The following is a 21,568-nucleotide window of genomic DNA, read 5'->3' as shown; positions in this document are numbered from 1 at the left end:
ATTGAATGGCAGAGCAGGCTTGAGGCCAGATCGCCAACTCCTGCTCTTATTTATGCTCTTATCTTGACTAAATTTAAAAATGATCCATTTTGATCTGTGTATGATGTTACTTGAAAGATCCACTAACCTTTCATCCCAGTCCATGCTCTTCAATTCCTCAAGAAATTGCCTCAATACCAGCCGGATTAACTAACAAGAAAAGGCACATTGTAAATGACAGTCACAATTTAAACTTCTTGATTTTAACATTGCAAATATAATTTTTGAGCCTGGTGCATTGCTGTCCTGTGACCTGACTGGATTACAGCAGTCAGTACTCACTGTGATACAATTCTCCTCAGCCAGTTGAACGTTTCAAAAAGTGTCAGGACGCCAAAGGACACAAACATAGCTGGTTCCCTCACAGGCTTCAACCTCCCATCCATTGAAAGCATCCACATGAGACACTGTCTCAAGAAGGCAGCCAACATCATAAAGGCCCCCTATCACCCTGGTCACAACTTCTTCTCACTGCTCCCTTCAGGCAGAAAGTACAGAAGCCTGAAGACCAGCACCTCCACGTTGAAGATCAGTTTCATTCCTTCAGCTATTAGACTCTTGCACCTTCCCTCGTTATACCGATCATAGACCGTTCCGACAGCACAAAAGGACTGACTGCAGTATTATAATGCCACATTCTTTTCTTGCACAATGACTGAATATTTATTATATATCTTTTGTATTTTTATCTCTTTAATTTAACCTATACCCTTGTGATTTTTTTTAATGAAGTTCCTGTTCGGCTGCAGCAAGCAGGAATATCAGTTCACATGTACAGTGTACAATGTATATGACAATAAACTCATTATCATTATAATTACAAAGCAACTCTCCAGCAAGAGGTTCACCGAGAACACCGTCAGGTTCAAACCTCACTATTGAGCTGCCACACAAAGAAAATCTCAAATTAATAAACATTATCTCGCAGTTCTGGAGCGACATAGGAGCAGGAAAAAACTCAGCAAATTTACACCACTTTTTTTGGAAGGAGTTAATGTTAGAATGGGCATGAGAATCTGTTATAGGAAGGGGGAGAGGTGGGAGCCCAAAGGACCTGAGATGGGTAGCTGAGCACACAGGCATTTCCATCCTGACAAACAGTGGGCAATGCTTGAGTTTTATACACAGACATTAGTGTTAAATCAAGGATGAACTCACTGTACATTTGCAGTCTTGCAGCACTACAATCTGCCAATAGCACCTCAGATTATTATACATCACACCCCCACTCCCCTCCCCAAACCTCAGGAACACACAAAAGTATTAGCAAAATCAGCAAGAAAAATAAAAGAGCTGAATATTATTTAAAGGGTGAAAAACTACAGCATGCTGTTGTGCAGAGGGACTTGGGAGGGCTTGTGCATGAATCGCAAAAAGTTAGGTTGCAGGTGCAGCAGGTTATTAAGAAGGCAAATGGAATGTTCGCCTTCATCGCTAGAGAAATTGAATTCAGAAGGGAGGTAATGTTGCAACTGTGTAAGGTACTGGTGAGACCGCACCTGGAGTACTGTGTCCAGTTCTGGTCTCCGTATTTGAGGAAGGATATACTGGCTTTGGAGACGGTCCAGAGGAGGTTTACTAGGTTGATCCCTGGGATGAAGGGGTTGACTTAGGATGAAAGATTAAATTGTCTAGGATTGTATTCGTTCGAGTTCAGAAGAATGAGAGGAGATCTTATAGAAACATATAGGATTATGAAGGGTATGGATAGGATAGATGTAGGAAAGTTTTTTAAGATGGCCGGGGAAACTAAAACGAGAGGACACAGTCTCAAGATTCGGGGGAGTAGATTTAGGACTGAGATGAGGAAAAATAGTTTTTCCCAGAGAGTAGTGAATGTTTGGAATTCTCTATCCAGGGAAGTGGTTGAGGCTGCTTCATTAAACATATTTAAAATTCGGTTAGATAAATTTTTACATGATAGAGGAATTAGGGGATATGGGGAGAAGGCAGGTAGGTGGAGTTATATCATAAATTAGATCAGCTATGATCTTATTGAATGGCGGAGCAGGCTCGATGGGTCATTTTTGGCCTACTCCTGTTCCTGTTCCTATGTTCCTATCTCAGCTATGATAGCAGGGTTGATCAGTACCCTGTTCAGAAACTTTCCCCCACCGTCCACCAGCCATGTTGTGGATGCCCGAAGGCTCCCTGATACCAGGGCCACACATGCCTACAGGCAACACTCAGCTGCATAAACTCTCACAGTGTAGAATTTGTCCATGCGCAGGCGATCAATCCCATTCCACTCGCGATTCATTGTCTGGAAGAATGTCTCCAGGAACAGGAACTCTGGGGCAAAGGAATATACAGACTTCTTAGTTCAAGCTTCAAACCAGTCACCATAGTCCCACCAATATCTCTTTTTTCAACACCTCATTTCCACCCATTTCATCAGTTCTTTCAATCCTTTGTCAAAATTTCACCCCCATTAGCAGCTTCAATATCTTCCCACACAAACCAATTCCATGTTTTCATCCACTGTCACTGATTTCCTTGCTCTCCCACCACAAACAAAATCCCTAATCCCTTCTCTCTGACCTCCAACATATGCCATTGTATAAGACGATCCAAAACAAAAGTTTCACCTTAAAATTAGGATCATCCCATACAAAGGGTCTTTTCTTACCTTGACGGAGAAGTTGCTACACCGCTGCCATCTTCCCACTGGCTCCGACACAATCGTTAGTTATTTGCAATGGCTCAGCGCTCCTCCACAGGGTCCATCCGCTTGGTCCTACTGCTGTCGGCTCTGCACAGGCTTTAAGTGGCCTGTCATAGGAGCTGACAGTGGTTTATTTTAAAATATCCAAATAAAATTTAAACCTTTAAATGATAATTTGTTATTAAAAATATTGTGATTTGCTTTTAACAGCATCCACCCATCAGCGGTAAATGCCAGATTTTTTATTGGCGGGGGGGGGGGGTGATTGTTTTATACAAAGGGTAATGCTCAAAACAAATTTAGGTGGAAATTCCAGGGTCATCCTATTTGGAGTCATCCTATACAACGGCATATACAGTAATATTGGAGACAGAATGAGCAACAACTCACTGGCATCCAGATTCCTGAAAGAATGTACAAGTTGGGCAATGGAGTCCGCCAGTTCTTCCTGCAAGGAGAAAGGATTTAACAAATTAAATCATGAGAAATTAATCCCTTAACTTCAAATTAAGAATTAGTTTGGTGCTAAGGCAGAGTGGAACAGTCACAAGCATGGCCTCCATTAGTAGTGGGATTGAGTTCAAGAAGTAATGTTGCAGTTCTATAACACTCTGGTGAGACCACACTTGGAATATAGTGTTCAGTCTGCTCACTTCATTACAAAAAGGATGTGGAAGCACAGGAGAGTGCTTAGAGGACATTTACCAGGATGTGGCCTGGATTGGAAAAAAGTCGTATGAGGCAAGATTAGCAGAGCTAAGGCTTTCCTCTTTGGAAGGAAGTCAGATGAGAGGTGATTAAATAAGGTCAATAAAATTATGAGAGGCACAGCCAGCACATTTTTCACCTGGGCAACAGTAACAAATACCAGGGAACATCTGTACAAGGTGAGAGGGGAGGAAAGTTTAGTGGAGACATCAGGGGTAAGTTTTCTTTTTCCACAGAAAGCAGTGGGTGCCTAAAATGCATTGCCTTGGGTGGTGGTACAGTAGAGGCATTTAAAATTCTCTTTGATAGGTGCATGGATGCAAAACAAAAGGAGAGGGTTATGGGTGAGGTAGGGAAGGTATGGTTGATGGGTAGGTTTATACAGGTCGGCACAACATCATGGGCTGAAGGGCCTGCACTGTGTTGCAATGCTCCATGTTCTATCAGCAAGCTGTGCAGGACACTATATAAAAACAGCACATTATCTTTGATCCACCATCAGCAACCAATCCTGCCACTGTAGCTGAAACCCTCTCTTACCCCACCCCCCCCACCCCCCACACACCACCCCAAAATCTAGAATGTATAATTGCTACAAGATACCAAGGCCTGCATATCACAGTCCTAACTCTGTGCAGGGTGGAGCTCTGTGACAGCCCAAGAGGCCACCCTTCGCTCTGCCATACCTGTCCCTGGAGCAGCAGAGTTGGACCCAGCATACTCAGTTTATTCATGAATAGTTACCTGCAGAAGAGGCTTGTCTTGCATCCACATGCAGTAAAAGATACCCTTCCATATTTTCAATAATTCTTCTTGACTGAAACCACCTAAAACACAGTACATGTTTAACAGTGCACAGAGCACAACTTCATCATAGCTAGAAGTAACAAGAGTCAATGTATCATAATGTTCAAACACAAGAGAAAGAGGAGCAGACCAAGAGTTGCTGGAGGAACTCAGCAGGTCAGACAGCATCCATGGGTAGAAATGGTCAGTCACAAGGGTTAGGATGAATGATCAGAAGCTGCTCAATCTGCTTCAATGAGATCATAGCCTCAACACACCACTTTCCCATATCCCTAGATTTCCAAAAGTCAAAGAAAAATAGCATGGAAACAGATTCTAGGTGCAGGCTCAGCAATGCCCTGTAGTTGAATCAAATCTTCTCCAATTCTTCACTTCAACACAAGATCTAAAGACTAAACTCGCAGAGAAAAAAATTTACTTCATCATTTTAAATGGGTCAACTCTTATTTTAAACAGTGACCACCTCCTTCTGGAATCATCCTCTCTGAGTCCACCCTGTCAGGATTCCTCAGAATCCCGTGTCTCAATCAAGTCGCATCTCACTCTTCAAAACAAGTCTAATCTGTCTGTTTCCTCACGGAATAACTTGCTCTTTCCTGGTTAACAGAAAAATAAACAAACACTTGGTCAGGTAGCATTCGTGGAAACAGAAGTCAAGTTCATATTTCAGAATAACCATTTCAATTCTGCACCCCACTCTTCACGCCTGTTCATGGCCTCATGTACTATCCCACCAAGACCACCTGCACATTGGAGAAACAACATTTGATTTTCTGTCTGGGCACTCTCCAGCTGGATGGCATTAACATCAACTTCTCCATTTTCTGCTAACCAACTCTCCCTCCCTTCCATTTCTAACTTCTTTCCTTTAGCTCTCCACCCCCTTCCCTCTCCATTCACAGAGGCATCCACCCCCCCCTCCCCCTCCACCTGCTAGTGTTCCCTCCCTCCTTTATCCACCTATTACCTCCTGCCTTTGGGACCGTGCTCCTCTCTCTGCCCCTCCCATCATCTTGTTTGGGTAGGTGCCTACATTTTATCATACATTTTATGATACATTTTATCAATCCTTAAAGGGCTCAAGCACATAAAGGTCACTGTTTGATCTGCTGAGTTTCAACAGCAATGTTTTTTTACTTTTTAATTTTAATATTTCAGGGTGACAGCTTTTGCCAAACTTCATCCTTGACCCGTTTTTTTTCTTGTGACAAATGTTGCCTGACCAGCTGAGTGTTTCCAGCATTTTCTGTTTTTATTTCAGTTTACAAATAATCTCTGCACCATTTCCAATAGTCTTTTAATTAAGAAGGTGACTGCACTACCTCGTTCTCCAGATATGGTCTTACCAATCGCTTGAATAACTGAAGCACAACAGAGGCAATATGTTGGCATTCAACATCAGCAGCAATGAGCAATAACATTTGGTTAGATCTCTCTATTTCCTCTAGTAATTGCACACTGCTCTCCATCAGTGGGATTGGCACCACCACCTCATCCTCAATGACCATTAACACAGGGCATCTCAAGGTGGCGTACTTAATCCCAACTCTATTCCCTCAACGGTCATGATTGTACAGCAAAATCTGCTCCATTGTTATCTATAAATTCACTGATGACATGACCATTGTTGACTGAATAATGGGAAATGATGATTCAGAATATAGGATGGAGATCGAGAATCTAGTACAATCTTTGTCACGTCAGCAAGAACAAGGAGCTTTTTCTGGATTTCAGGAAGGAAATTTTCGCTGGTGTACTGGCTGCGGAGAGTTAGTACCTTCAAATTCAAGAGTTCCTTGCAAATGAAAACAGGAGTCACTTCTGTCTTCTTAACCACCTTCAAAGCATGTACACGAAAAAGCTCTTTTTCCCTCAAAACACTTTTGGGTTCTACCATTCATTGTGAACATGCAAACCATTTTAGCCTTCCCAAAATCTATCAACAATAGGAAGGATGTGATTGCACTGGAGAGTGCAGAAGAGATTAATCAGAAAACTGCCTGGGTTAATGCCTGTACAAAGTGAAGGGTGGCACGGATGGAGTTCGGTTAGCTGTTAGTCAGTTACGACGCTGTTAAGTGCCAGAGATTGGGACATGTGCTCAAATCCTGCACTGTCTGTACACAGTTTTCACGTTCTCCCCATGTCTGCGTGGGTTTTCCCCCAGGGGCTTCGGCTTCCTACCATCATTCGAAACGTACAGGGGTTGCAGGTTAATTGGGTGCCCCAGATCATGGGCTGTGCTTTTCCGTGCTGTATTTCTAAATTTATATTTAAATCTGTACAAAATGAAGGGAGGAAAGTTAAGGGGAGATGCGGGGACAAGTATTTTTTATATAAACACAGAGTTGAGGGTGCCTAAACTACATTGCCAGGTGTGGGGTGGAGGCTGAAACATTAGGGACATTTAAGAGGCTCTTAGGCAGGCACATGGATGAAAGAAAAATAGAGGGTTATAAGGTAGGAAGGGTTTATGTTTATTTTATTTTGGTAGGAATATTCAGGTTGGCACAACATCGAAGACTGAAGGGGACTTTCAAAGGGAAGACATTGGATAGATTGTGCTTGTGGTACCTGGAGTGAAGAAGGCTGAGAAGTGACCTGGTATGTATAAAATATGAAATGCATTTATAGGATAATCAGAATCTTTTTCCCTTCTACGAGATATCAAAAACAAGAAAGCATAGGTTAAAGGTGAGAGGAATGAATTTTGAGAGTTCTGAGAGATGTTTTTCTTCCCCCCCAAAACACAGGAGTTGATATCTGGAAATTGCTACCAGAGGAGGTTGTGGAGTCTGATACAGTCACTACATTTAAGAAATTTTCAGACAAGACATACATTGGCAAGGTATTGAAGGATCAAATATTGTGAAACCTGAAAGTCTGCAGATGCTTATGTTTGTAATAAATACAGAAATGCTGGAGGAACTCAGCATACCTTGAGGAAAGGCTCAAGCCTAAAATATCAGTTATATATCTTAACCTCCTATGAATGCTGCAAGACCAGCTGGGTTCCTCCAGCATTCTGTGTTTTCAAAAGGATCTAAACCTATCCAGAGAATCTCCATCCTATCCTCCTCCGTCCCCATAACAAATCTCCGAAGATTTAATATGATGTTGCCTGGACTTTAGGAACTGAGTTACAGGGAAGGTTAAACAGGTTAAGATTTTATTCCCTGGAGAGTAGAAGAATGAAGTAAGATTTGATATTGGTAGATAAAATTATGAGGGTGTTAAGAGTAAATGTAGGTTGTTTTTTCCCCCCACTGAGGGTATGTGAGATACAAACCACAGGTATGGGTTAAGGCTGAAAGGGGAAAGGTTTAGGGAGAACATGAGGGGGAACTTCTTCACACAGAGGGTGGAACAAGCTGCCAGCTGAAGTGGTGAATGCATGCTCAATTTTGACATTTAAGAAGAATTTAGACAGGCACATGGATGGGAAAGGTATGGAAGGCTATGGACTGGGTGCAGTTGTTCTGTGGGTCGAGGCAGAAAAATGGTTTGGCACAGACAAGCAGGACCTTGTTTCTGTGCAGTAATGTTCTATGGCTCAGTCGTGTCCACATGCTCATACCCCTGCACCCCCAACACTCCCTGCCTAGCACCCTCTTCCCTATCCTTGCCCCCAACCCCATCTGCCCTCTCCTCTACCCTTGCCCTCCGACCCCCTCTGTCCCCGTCCTTTGCCCCCAATCCCCCTCTACCCCGTCCTCCTCTGCTCCCGTCCTTGTCTTTGCCCCCCAACCCCCTCTGTCCCGTCTCCCACTGCCGACCCTTTCTGCCCCCATCCTTTCCACCCGGACCTCTGCCCCTGCCTTGCCCCGCTCCTGGCCGCCAGGGTGCCTGCCACACGTGGACCATGCGGGCCTCCCCGCCCGCCCTGCTTCCCGGGTGTCGACCGCTGGCCAGCTACCTGAGAGGAGCTGCGAGCGAGCGCTGAGATACCGGCGGAGTTTCCTCACAGCCCGGTTGCGAAGCCGCTTCTCGTTTGATGCCAGGCACTGAGCGAATTGGATCTCAGCAGCGGGCGCCGCCATCACCGGCCGGAAGGAGGATGCCGGGAATGAGAAGGGCACAGCCAACAGCGCAGGCGCACCCGCCAGCGGGTCACCACGCCTACGTCGAGTACGTGTAACCGTGGTAACCAGGGAACACTGGGCCACATCCTTTCAGCCTGTCGTGCCTTTGGCAGCCCGAGTATCCGACCCCCACTGTCCCCGTCCTTACCCCTGACCTCCTCAGTCCCCATCTTTGCCCCCATGTCCTTGCCCCCATTCCCTCTGCCAGGCCCAACCCTGCCCGGCCACTCTACTTCCGACCCTGGTCTCCGCCTGGCCCTGCCCTCTGCTCGCATCCGTCCCCGCCGATCCCCTGTCCTGTCCCCCTCTGCCCCCATCTTTGCCCCCCTGAGACCTCTGCCCACGACCTTACCACCCCCCCCACCCCGACAAGAATAAACTCCAGAGGCACCAGGCGTCATTCCATTGAGGATATTTACATGAGAAAATGTCTTTAAATTTTTTTTCTATCCTTAAAGACCCCACCACCCAGATCATGCCCTCTTCACTCTGCTACCATTGGAGAAAGGGTACAAAAGTTTAAAGACAAGCACTCAGCAGCACAAGGACAGCTTCTTCCCCACTGCCATCAGATGCATTATTGTTGTTTTTTTAATTTTATATATTAACGACATAAGATGGTTATAATAGTTATGTTTGCACAATGTGGCACAAAACACCAAATTTCATGACTTGTTCATGACAATAAATCCTGCTTCTGATTCTGATCCTTTCAGCCACTGAGTTTTAAAAGCCCACCAGTAAAAACATAATGCTGGAGAAACTCAGCAGGTCAAACAGTGTACTTTATATTGCAAAGATGGTATTTTTACTGAAGTCTTGTATTTACAGGTTCAAGAACAGTTTCTCTCCAATGGCTATAAGGCTTGTGAACCTCTCCTTACTACCTCAACTATAAATTACTTTGGAATCGAGTGAAACACGAAAGCCTGCAGATGTTGCGATTGTAGTAAAAACACAGAAATGCTGGAGGAACTGAGCCGGTCTTGGAGTATCCACAGGAGGCTCTTACCTTGAAGAATCTTTATATATCTTTACCTCTACTATAGACACTGCAAGACTGGCTGAATTCCTCCAGCATTTTGGTGTGTTTTAACAATGCTCGAAAAACTCAGCTCATCAAACATGTTTATATAGCAAAGATAAAGATATATAATCAACATTTCAGGCTTGAGTCCTTTAAGATATGAACAAAATGTAGGCCGCTGCGGGTACAGGTGATAATAAAGGAAAAAAGTATCTTTGTCCCAAACATTATGACAGTGTATGTCAAATTGGCCCTCAGCCTCTGATGTTCCAGAGAAAGTAATCCACACTTGTCCAACTTCTCCTGATGGATAATACTTTCCAATCCTGGCAACACTTCAAGACACACAATATTTAATTTTTATGTTGAAGGTAAAGAGCAAACTTACTTACAGGGATGTAGTGCAAATAAAAGCTCTCACAAATGGAGGAAGAACAAATGCTTTTATTAACTTATAACTGAGGGTAGGGTCTCACAGTAGTCTTCAGAAGGGTTCTGGATTTAGGCGGGAAACCAGAGTTATATGTGAGCAGATGGGAGGGGAGCCAGCCATCAGCACAACACACTATCAATGAATCCCAGTTCATTGCATTCACCCCTTCCTGTAGAATTTAGGGTCTGTGAATGAAGACAGAGAAAACTTTTCAGAAAAAAATTGAAAAATATAGTTATTTACACATTTACAGATTTAAGTGGTCTGGGGGTTTGGAGATCCTGGTGGACTCCTTGGGTCTCCTAGTCCCCTTCAGAGGGTGATGTGGGCTGGGTCTCCAGCTCTACGGTGGAGGGGGATGCATTTTCCTCCTGAATCGGATCCCCTGAGGCCCTGACTAGGGGTGGCGAGAATGAGCTCCGTGGCTCACAGGGCACTTGAGGCAATGGACCCTCTGTTCTGGTTGGTGCCAAGTCCCTGATAGAGACTGTCCTCTCTGCCATTCAGGTACTCCACATCGGTAAATATGGGATTGGTGTGGAGCAGTTTCACCTTTCCACTAGGGGGTTGATCTTGCTTCTCGATGTGCTTCTTGAGAAGGACTGGACCAGGAGTGGTGAGCCAAGTTGGGAGTGTAGTTCCTGATGCTGACCTTCTTTCAAAATTGAATAGGAGCTCATGAGGAGTAGTGCTGGTCGCGGTACATAGTAGCGACCTGATGGAATGGAGCGCCATAGGAAGGACTTCCTGCCAGCGTGAATCTGGAAGGCCTTTTGACTTCAGGGCCAGTTTGACAGCCTTCCAGACCATGGTGTTCTCCTTTTCAACCTGCCCATTCCCCAGGGGGTTGTAGCTAGTAGTCCTGCTGGATGTGATGCCCCTTACCAGCAGATACTGACATAGCTCATCACTCATAAAGAATGAGCCCCGGTCACTATGAATAGCTGGGATACCTGAACAGGGTGAAAATGGAATCTAGAGCTTTTATGACTGACGATTTGGATGTGTCTGGAAATAGAATGGTGAATGGGAAGCAGGAGTACTCATCAATGATAGAGAGGAAGAAAGTGTTCCCATTCGTGGAGGGGAGAGGTCCCTTAAAATCGACACTGAGCCATTCGAAGGGTCTGGATGACTTGATCACATGAGTTTGTGAGTCTATGAAGCTTTCAGTCGAGCCCATGTCAATTAGGCATTTTGTGGAATGTCTGTTTACCTTCACAGTCACTATGGAGTTTCCTAGCTGGTGAGGTCTATCCTGATCTAGGACCATTGAGGCTAAGATCCCAGAAACTCCACTCAAGTGACCCCCACTGCCCTGGGTTGTCTTGTGTGGGTAAGATGGCATTGAATTTGAATTTGGGTCGTGGCAAGATGGCCACTGAGCATTTTTGCACCATTTTTTCACTACCACCCTCCTTCGGTGTGTAGCACAGCAAGTGGGCTTGGGCAGATGACTTGGGGCTGGAATCAGATCTGGGCGTGGTGCAGGCTGCGAACTTTCCCGGGCTTCCCCTCACATGGCAAACCCTCGGCCAATGTCCTTTCTTACCACAGCTGGAACACACTGAGTCTTTAACCAGGCAACAAGATCGGGGATGCTGGTTGTTGCCGCATAAAAAAACACTCCCTAGCATGGGAAGTGACAACCGTTAGGGCTGGGGTAGTGAGAGCAGCCAGTCCTTTGAAGGGATCACCTGGGTCAGCGAGCTTACCGACTTCAAGGTCGTCATTTTCAAGCTTGGCCTGTTCCAACGATTTGACTCATTCAATGTGGCTAGCCAGGTCCTTCTTTCCTGACTTGAGCAGTCGCTGCCTCATGTACCTCGAGCAGACTACCCACAACTAGAGTGTCCTGGATCTGTTCTTCTTCATGAACGCAGCCCATAGCTGCTTTGTACCTTCACTTCTTGGCAAGTGTTGACAGATCCAGCGGGTAGTCATCGATGGTCTCTCCTGGCTGTTGGTGATGCAGAGCGAGTTGGTGCCTTGCTAGGACCTTGATTTGCGGCTTCAGGTACCTAGTCTTCAACACCTCGATGCCAGCGTCATATGTAGTGCAGTCCCTGATGACTGCACACCCCTTCGTTCTTACCCTCAAAATGAGTACGGTGCTCCTGAGTTCATTGGTGTGGAAGATGTCTCTGGTCATGTTCAGCTAGTATGTGAAATCCTCAGCTGCGTTAGGGGACAGAGGGTCTATCAGCAGCAAACCAGGCTTGAGTAGCACTTCCATCATTCAGGGAATATGCTAATAAAATTGTAGTGCAAATAAAAGCTCTCACAACTGGAGGGAGAACAAACACTTTTATTATCTTATAACTATGTGTAGGGTTTCACAGTAGTCTTCAGAAGGGTTCTGGGTTTAGGCAGGAAACCAGGGTTATATGTGAGCAGCTGGAGGCGGAGCCAGCCATCAGCACAACATATGATCAGTGAATCCCATTTCACTGCAAGGGGCCATTCAGCTCGATGTACCTGTGGAGTTTAAAAACAGAAACCCAGTCTGATTCCATGATACAGCACTCAGTCTGTTGCCTTGCACTTCATAGCTCTTCAAATACATCTCAAAGTACTCTTTAAATATGGAATTAAACAAGGAAATCTGCAGACACTGTGACTGTACACAAAAGTGCTGGAGAAACTCAGCAAGTCATACAGCATTCATTATATAGCAAAGATGAAGATATGTTTTGGGTTTGAGTCCTTCTTCAAGGTATGAGCAAAAAGCAGACAGGTGCCTGGTTAAAATAGTGAGGGGAGGGGCAGGGGAGAAGGACAGGTCCATGGGCAAATGGTTGTAGATGGATATGGATTAGGAACATAGGAAGTAGGAACAGTAGGCCAAAAATGGCCGCCATTCAATAAGATCATGGCTGATCTAATTTATGACCTAACTCCATCTACCCGCCTTCTTCCTATATCCCCTAATTCCTCTCTCATGTAAAAATTCCTCTCTCATGTATGTTGTTGAAGGGCAGAAGAAAAAAGCAGAGGGAAGTAAAAGGTTTCCTGTCCCTTGCATCATTCCAGACAGAGCTCCAATCCCCAACAATCCTCATGGTGAAAACTTTTTCCCTCTTCTCCGCTTGTGTCTATCTACCAATTTCTCTGAAGCTACAGTATATACCTTTTGAATCCTCTGCTGTGGAAATAGGTCCTTTCCATTTACTCTGTCAATGTGTCTCCTATTTTGCTTCTCCCTTTGCTTTCTCCCTATCACTTCAAAGTTTATTTCTCTTCTCCCCTTCCACCTGCACCCACCCCTTAACTGTGAGCCTGTGTTTCCCCTCCCCCCATTTCCCCATCTTCTTATTCAGGTGTCTGTCTGATTTCCTGACGAAGAGCTCAGGACCAAAATGTCAACTGCCTTTTCCTTCCTATGGACGCTGCATGACCTGCTGAGTCTCTCCAGCACCTTTGTGCACTGAACTTGGCCCCAGAATCTGCAAGTTTTCTTGTTTATCACCAGCAGCTTCAGCTCTTTCAGCTGGGGAACAGTTACTTGGGTGGGAATTCTTTGCAATAGGCATCAAGCATTCCTAAACCTTAGCAACCAACATTTATTTTTGAGGATATTACATTGGAAGGAATTTTGATTCACACTCCAGCACACTTTACTACATTAATGGAAATAAATCCAATGACAATCAGCCAGATCTAAATGTACAATGTCAAACAGTTGTGAATTGTTCAGAATTTCCAGCTGGTGTGTGGAGGTTTTCTAGCCCTGCTCTCACTCTCCCTAAAACTCAGTGCAGTATTCCGTCTCCTCTTCAGTCTCCCTCAGGTTCAGCTTCTGCAGTTGCCTCAGTACCTTCTTCCAGTGCTGGGGTGTCGTCCTCTGGAACATCAGCCTTCTCCCCAGGGGTGTCCACTTCAGAGGGATCAGCTCTTGGCCCTTCTTGCTCAGGAGCATCTGCCGGTGGTTCTTCTGTCCTGTCAGTACCAATGGCAGGAGTGACTGTAACGGCAGCTTCCGATGCAGGTGCCTCTGTCTCAGGGCCATCTGTGGCTGGGACCTCCTTACCAGCAGTGTCTGTCACAGGAACCTCAGAATCAGACACATCTGTCACAGCAGCCTTTGCCTCATCAGTAGCTTGCTCTTCAGCCTCCTTTGTCACTTCAGACTCAAATGCTGAAAAGGTAAATTGAGGCAGTTAAAATATCACTCATAGTCTGTAGCGATGTTCCCCTGATTCTGAAATTTAATCCATACCCTTTTTTATAAACATACAGGTATGCATTACACAGTGAGGATAAATCTTTTAGTAATATATCTATCACTCTGGCCTCTGGTTTTCCGATGATTTCAATGGACAGGAATCTTAAACTCCTACATTTTTCATCCAGCTGCTTGGAAAAACAGTGGAGGAACTCAGCAGGTAAGCTCTTGATGAAGCATGACCACTTGCACCCACATCTCCTCCCTCATCATCATTTGTCCTTCCAAATGAATCAACATTTCACTTGTGAATCTGCAGGGGTCATCGACTGCATCCAGTGCATCCATTGTACCCTGAACTATCATATTGCATAAAGACCAAAGTAATCCACTCAGCAAAGCTTGGAGATCATCAGATGGCTATTAGACACTCAACATATAACAGTAAAATGCAGAAATTCTGCTGTTGCTTGCCCCAGAGTTATGAAAGAACTCAGGCCCCTTCTGCCAAATGTTACAAATAATGGATGGGAGATAAGTACATCAGCATCACCTACATTGCATGAATAAATATTAAAATTTCTGTCTGTTCCTTCACACTTTCCTTGGGAAATTTCATTTTGAATGCTCAGATGCAGGAGCAGTGTCAGCTTGGTCTGCCTGATGCATGCAATCTCAATATGGTGCTGTCCTTTTGCTTCACTTGGCCTCCCAATGAAAAGATCTGCACATTGCAGAATAGTTATAATCGCCAGAAAAAAATTGATCCTGCTTAAAAATATCTTAAATCACTTTTGTAAAATTGGACGCTCTAATGTCTCTACTTTCTCAGATGTTAGGAGATTTGACATGCTGTTGAATACTCTGTTGAACATCTACAGGTGCACTGTGGAAAGTATACGGACAGGTAGCATCATGACCTGGTTTGGGAATTCAAGTGTCCAGGAGTGCAGAAGGCTGCAGAGAGTGGCAAACATAGCCATGGCCTTCACGGGCACCAAACTCCCATCCATTGAAAACATCCATGTGAGGTGCTGCTTCAAGAGTGCAGCCAATACCACAAAGGACCCCTACTGCCCTCACATAATAACAATCTTTTCTTGATCCTCCCTTCAGGCAGAAGGAACAGAAGCCTGAAATCCAGCATTTCCAGCTTCAAAAAAAGGTTTCATCCAACAGCTATCAGACTCTTGATCCTCCCATCGAACCCTAACCCAAACAATAAACTACTCCAGGACCACCAAAACACAAGCCAGTCCTCATCAAGGGGTCAGCAATGGAGAGGGCACAGAAATTCAAATTCCTGCATGTCATCATCTCTGAAGATCTATCCTGGGGCCTCTATGTTGATGCAATCATTAAGAAGGCTCACCAGTGGCTATATTTGGTTAGGAATTTGAAGAGATTTTGTAAGGTTAAGACACCAGATATCCATGGAGAGGTTGTAAATGGAATTGAAAATTGGCTGTGTGGGAGAAAACAGAGAGCAGTGGTGGATGGTTGCTTTTCAGGCTAGAGACCTGTGACTAGTGAGTGGTGTGCCTCAGGGATCTGTGTTGGGGTCATTGTTGTTTGTTGTCTATATCAATGATCTGGATGATAATGTGGTAAATTGGATCAGGAAATTTGCTGATGTCACAAAGATAGGAGGCATTGTGGACAGCAAGGAAGATTTTCAAAGCTTGCAGAGGGATCTGGACCAACTAGGAGAATGGGCCAAAAATGGCAGATGGAGTTTAATGCAGACAAGTGTGAGGTGATACATTCTGGAAGGACAAACAAAGGTAGGACAGACACAGTAAATGGCAGGACACTGAGGAGTGCGGAGAAGCAAAGAGATCTGGGAATACAGGTACATTGTTCCCTGAATGTAATGTCACAAGTGGACAGGATTGCAAAGAAAGCTTTTGGCATCTTAGCCTTTATAAATCAAAGTATTGAATATAGGAGTTGGAATGTTATGTGTTTTTTTTTTTTAAATTTTTTATTTTTCACACCATAAATCACAATAGCCATGATATACACTTTTTCTTTTCCACACATTTACAGTGACTTTTTCTCCCTCCCCCCTCCATCCTCCCAAGCCACCCCCCCACCCCCCCCCTCTCATCCATTTTAGGTATACAATCTAGGTTGCATTAATTCAGTTAGACAATGTTGTCATTCAACAAAAATACACCAGAAATTCTACTGAGTCCATTCTTTTCTTTTCTTCTCCTTCCATCAACTTAGGTAATGTTTGTTCCCGGTAGGTTTTCGCTATTGTATTTAATGTAAGGCTCCCATACTTGTTCGAATATTTCAATATTATTTCTTAAACTATATGTTATTTTTTCTAATGGAATACATTTATTCATTTCTATATACCATTGTTGTATTTTCAAATTATCTTCCAATTTCCAGGTTGACATAATACATTTTTTTGCTACGGCTAGGGCTATCTTGACAAATCTTTTTTGTGCATCTTCCAAGTCAATTCCAAATTCTTTATTTTTTATGTTACTTAGGAGAAAGATCTCTGGATTCTTTGGTATATTGTTTTCTGTTATTTTATTTAATATCTGATTGAGATCATCCCAAAATTTTTCTACTCTCTCACATGTCCAGATTGCATGAATTGTTGTTCCCCTTTCTTTTTTACATCGAAAACATCTATCAGATACTGTTGGGTCCCATTTATTTAACTTTTGCGGTGTAATGTATAGTCTGTGTAACCAATTATATTGTATCATATGCAGCCTCGTATTTATTGTATTTCTCATCGTTCCAGAGCATAACTTTCCCATGTTTCCTTTTTTATCTTTATATTTAAATCTTGTTCCCATTTTTGTTTAGTTTTACCATTTGTTTCCTCATTTTCCTTTTCTTGCAGTTTAATATACATATTTTTTATAAATCTTTTGATTAACATTGTATCTGTAATCACATATTCAAGGTTACTTCCCTCTGGTAAACTCAAGTTGCTTCCTAATTTATCTTTCAAGTAGGATCTCAGTTGGTAATATGCCAGCGCTGTATCTCCAGTTATATTGTACTTATCTCTCATTTGTTCAAAGGATAAGAATCTACTTCCTGAAAAACAATTTTCTATTCTTTTAATCCCTTTTTTTTCCCATTTTCTAAAGGCAAGGTTGTCTATTGTAAAAGGGAGTAGCTTATTTTGCGTCAATATTAGTTTTGGTATTTGGTAATTTATTTTATTTCTTTCTACATGAATCTTCTTCCATATATTGAGGAGATGGTGTAATACTGGAGAAGTTCTATGTTGTACCAATTTTTCGTCCCATTTATATAATATGTGTTCAGGTATCTTTTCCCCTATTTTATCTAATTCTAGTCTCGTCCAGTCTGGTTTTTCCCTTGTTTGATAAAAATCTGATAGGTACCTTAATTGTGCGGCTCTATAATAATTTTTGAAGTTTGGCAATTGTAAGCCTCCTTGTTTATACCATTCTGTTAATTTATCTAGTGCTATCCTCGGTTTCCCCCCTCTCCATAAAAATCTCCTTATTATTTTCTTTAACTCTTTGAAGAATTTTTCTGTCAGTTGTATTGGCAATGCCTGAAATAAGTATAGTATCCTTGGAAAAATGTTCATTTTAATACAGTTTATCCTTCCTATCAGTGTTAGTGGTAGCTCTTTCCAATGCTCTAAATCGTCCTGTAATTTTTTCATTAGTGGATTGTAATTGAGTTTATATAATTGGCCTAGATTTTTGTTTATTTGCACACCTAGGTATCTTATTGCCTGCGTTTGCCATCTGAATGGGGATTCCTCCTTAAATTTTGAGAAATCCGTGTTATTCATAGGCATTGCTTCACTTTTATTTACGTTTATCTTGTATCCCGACACTTCTCCATATTCCTTCAATTTCTTATATAGTTCTTTTATTGATAGTTCTGGTTCTGTTAAGTACACTATCACATCATCCACAAACAGACTGATTTTATATTCCCTGTCTTTTATTTTTATTCCTTTTATATTATTATCTCTTCTTATCGATTCTGCTAGTGGTTCTATAGCTAGCGCAAACAATAATGGTGATAGTGGGCATCCCTGTCGCGTTGACCTGCTTAAGTTAAATTGCTTTGATACATGTCCATTTACTGTCACTTTCGCTAACGGTCCCTTATATAATGCTTTAATCCAATTAATATACTTCTCCGGTAAACTGAATTTTTGCAATACTTTGAACAAGTAATTCCATTCTACTCTGTCGAAGGCCTTCTCTGCGTCTAAAGCAACTGCTACTGCCGGTGCTTTATTTCCTTCTACTGCATGAATTAAGTTAATAAATTTACAAATATTGTCTGTTGTGCGTCTTTTTTTGATAAATCCCGTTTGGTCTAAATTTACCATTTTCGGTACCTGTTCTGCTAATCTGTTCGCTAATAGTTTAGCTATTATCTTATAATCTGTGTTTAGCAGAGATATTGGTCTATATGACGCTGGTGAGAGTGGATCTTTCCCTTGTTTTAGTATCACTGTAATTATTGCTGTTTTACATGAATCTGGTAAGTTTTGTGTCTCATCAATCTGGTTGATTACATCCAGGAGGGGCGGTATTATTAGGTCTTTAAATGTTTTGTGGAATTCTATTGGGAGTCCATCCTCTCCTGGTGTCTTATTATTTGGTAAATTTTTTATTATCTCTTGTATTTCTACTGTTCCAAATGGTTCTGTTAATTTATTTTGTTCCTCTATTTGTAGTTTTGGTAGTTCAATTTTAGTCAAAAATTCATCTATTTTCCCTTCTTTCCCTTCATTTTCGGTTCGGTATAATTGTTCATAGAATTCTCTGAAGTTTTCCTTAATTTCTTTTGGATTATATGTAATTTGTTTGTCTTTTTTCCTTGTTGCCAATACCATTTTCTTAGTTTGCTCTGTCTTAAGCTGCCATGCTAGGATTTTGTGTGTTTTTTCCCCTAGTTCATAATATTTCTGTTTTGTCTTCATTATATTCTTCTCCACCTTATATGTTTGTAATGTTTCATATTTTATTTTTTTATCCGCCAATTCTCTTCTTTTGGTTGTATCTTCCTTTATTGCTAATTTTTTTTCTATGTTTATTATTTCCCTTTCCAACTGCTCTGTTTCCTGATTATAGTCCTTCTTCATCTTGGTTGCATAACTTATTATTTGCCCTCTAATGAATGCTTTCATTGCGTCCCATAGTATAAACTTATCTTCCACTGATTCCGTATTTACTTCAAAGTACATTTTTAATTGTTTTTCAATAAATTCTCTAAAATCCTGTCTTTTAAGTAGCATGGGGTTTAATCTCCATCTATACATTCTTGGAGGGATGTCCTCTAGCTCTATTGCCAATAACAGGGGTGAGTGGTCCGATAATAGTCTAGCTTTATATTCCGTTTTCCTAACTCTCCCTTGAATGTGGGCTGATAACAGGAATAGGTCTATCCTTGAGTATGTTTTATGTCTAGTCGAGTAGTATGAGTATTCCTTTTCTTTTGGGTTTTGTTTCCTCCATATGTCCACAAGTTTCATTTCTTGCATTGATTTAATTATAAATTTGGTTACTTTGTTCTTCCTGTTAATTTTTTTCCCCGTTTTATCCATATTTGGATCCAAATTCAGATTGAAATCCCCTCCTATTAGTATGTTCCCTTGCGTATTAGCTACCTTCAAAAAGGTATCTTGCATAAACTTTTGATCTTCTTCGTTAGGTGAATATATATTAAGTAGATTCCAAAGCTCTGAATATATCTGACATTTTATCATAACATATCTCCCTGCTGGATCTATTATTTCCTCTTCTATTTTAAATGGCACATTTTTGCTAATTAATATAGCCACTCCTCTTGCTTTTGAATTATACGATGCTGCTGTTACATGTCCTACCCAATCTCTCTTTAATTTCTTGTGCTCCAATTCAGTTAAGTGTGTTTCTTGGACAAATGCTATATCTATTTTTTCCTTTTTCAGTAAATTTAGTAGTTTCTTCCTTTTAATTTGGTTATGTATTCCATTAATATTTAGAGTCATATAGTTCAGCGTAGCCATTTTATATTTTGTTTATCTTCTCTTTCCATTTTTCCATCATTACCTTTCCTCCTTTTCCATTTCTGTTTTCTTATTTTCAACTCTTTACCAGACAACATTCCTACAACATCCAACATTTTCCTTATTCTCCTATTTCTATCTTCTTTATCCCCAATCTCCCCTTCCCCTCCTGAGTTGCCCTTTATCCCTTGTCGGACAACCACATCTCCCCTCTCCATTTGGATTTGCGAATCCACTCGCAAGCGTCAACTGATTTTGCAGTGACCGCTCTTTTCCCCCACCCAGCCCCCCCCAGAAAAGATTTCGCTTTTTATATGTCACAAAGGTCACTCTTTTAATTCCCTCCTTATTCTCTCTATTCCATTACCTTCCCTTATTAATTCTTGTCTATACTCTCTATGTTTTCCTCTAATTACAGATACTTTCACATATGCCCATTGTCTCTATTCACTCTTATACCTCTTTACCCGCATACATATCAATCGTGGTCATTTTTACCCTCCTTACCCGTCTTCATCCCTCAGTCTATTTTTGTCTTTACCCACATACATATCAATCGTGATGATTTTTGCTCTCATTACCCGTCTTCATCCCTCAGTCTATTTTTGTAATTGTTCTGCAAATTTTCGTGCTTCTTCTGGATCCGAGAATAGTCTGTTTTGTTGTCCTGGAATAAATATTTTCAATACCGCAGGATGCTTCAGTGTAAATTTATATCCTTTCTTCCATAAAATCGCTTTTGCTGCATTGAACTCTTTTCTCTTCTTTAGGAGTTCAAAGCTTATATCTGGATAAATGAAGATTTTTTGCCCTTTATACTCCAGTGGTTTGTTGCCCTCTCTTACTTTTTCCATTGTCTTCTCCAGTACCTTTTCTCTTGTAGTATATCTTAGGAATTTTACTACAATAGATCTTGGTTTTTGTTGTGGTTGTGGTTTAGGGGCCAATGCTCTATGTGCCCTTTCTATTTCCATTTCTTGCTGTAGTTCTGGACATCCTAGGGCCTTAGGGATCCATTCTTTTATAAACTCCCTCATATTCTTGCCTTCTACATCTTCCTTAAGGCCCACTATCTTTATGTTATTTCTTCTGTTATAATTTTCCATTATATCTATTTTTTGGGCTAGTAATTCTTGTGTCTCTTTAGTTTTTTTATTAGATTCCTCCAATTTCTTTTTTAAGTCTTCTACCTCCATTTCTGCTGCTATTGCCCGTTCTTCCATCTTGTCCATTTTTTTCCCCATTTCTGTTAAGGTCATATCCATTTTATTTATTTTCTTTTCTGTGTTGTTTATTCTTCTTCTTAAATCATTGAATTCCTGTGTTTGCCATTCTTTAAATGACTCCATGTATCCTCTAACAAGAGCAAGTATATCCTTTACCTTGCCTTTCCCTTTATCTATTTCACTGTATTCTTCCTCTTCTTCTTCCTCTAGGTTGACCATCTGTTGTTTCTTTGCTGCCCTTTCCTCCTCTTCTTTCTTGTTTCCATTGTCTTCTGTGGTCTCTTCTTGCTGCAGGTGTTCTGCAGCTGTCGTTGCCGGCTGTGGAGATCGACTCCCCAGCTGGTCCCCCCTCCCGTCGGTGTGTTTTTTTTCATGCGCGGTTGCGCACTTT

General features: G+C 42.0%; 2 protein-coding genes and 1 long non-coding RNA gene across 10 annotated transcripts in view; 1 reads left to right on the top strand and 2 right to left on the bottom strand.

Annotated features, from left to right (window-relative positions):
• LOC138738593 (ribosomal RNA processing protein 1 homolog A-like) overlaps nt 1–8,303 on the bottom strand; it is a 34,175-nt gene extending 25,872 nt beyond the window's left edge. For 2 of the 4 annotated variants that reach the window (XM_069889116.1, XM_069889119.1), the window contains exons 1-5: nt 8,136–8,303; nt 4,157–4,239; nt 3,095–3,152; nt 2,246–2,331; nt 128–189 (exon numbers count right to left, since the gene is read on the bottom strand). In XM_069889116.1, coding sequence (XP_069745217.1) covers nt 128–189; nt 2,246–2,331; nt 3,095–3,152; nt 4,157–4,239; nt 8,136–8,259 — 413 coding nt within the window. In that variant the 5' untranslated portion in view covers nt 8,260–8,303. Of the gene's footprint in view, nt 1–127; nt 190–2,245; nt 2,332–2,668; nt 3,071–3,094; nt 3,153–4,156; nt 4,240–5,565; nt 5,724–8,135 lie in introns of those variants that run through there. The other 2 variants (XM_069889117.1, XM_069889118.1) reach the window with 2 other exon arrangements.
• On the top strand, nt 5,898–9,596 carry LOC138738597 (uncharacterized). 2 transcript variants are annotated; one of them, XR_011341614.1, is made up of 4 exons: nt 5,898–5,988; nt 6,714–6,823; nt 6,973–7,067; nt 9,133–9,596. It is a non-coding gene; the product is annotated as an uncharacterized lncRNA (long non-coding RNA). The 2 variants fall into 2 exon arrangements; XR_011341615.1 differs by having other exon boundaries at nt 5,898–6,067.
• A 2,453-nt stretch (nt 9,597–12,049) lies between these two features.
• Nucleotides 12,050–21,568, bottom strand: part of rsph1 (radial spoke head component 1) — a 51,324-nt gene continuing 41,805 nt past the window's right edge. For 3 of the 4 annotated variants that reach the window (XM_069889121.1, XM_069889120.1, XM_069889123.1), the window contains one exon: nt 12,050–13,899. In XM_069889121.1, coding sequence (XP_069745222.1) covers nt 13,538–13,899 — 362 coding nt within the window. In that variant the 3' untranslated portion in view covers nt 12,050–13,537. The remainder of the gene's footprint in view (nt 13,900–21,568) is intronic. The other variant, XM_069889122.1, reaches the window with a different exon arrangement.

Source organism: Narcine bancroftii, chromosome 7 (assembly GCF_036971445.1).
Source record: "Narcine bancroftii isolate sNarBan1 chromosome 7, sNarBan1.hap1, whole genome shotgun sequence".
Classification (NCBI taxonomy): Eukaryota; Metazoa; Chordata; class Chondrichthyes; order Torpediniformes; family Narcinidae; genus Narcine; species Narcine bancroftii.
Note: the sequence above shows the minus strand (reverse complement) of the source record. Positions and strands in the feature narration are given on the sequence as shown.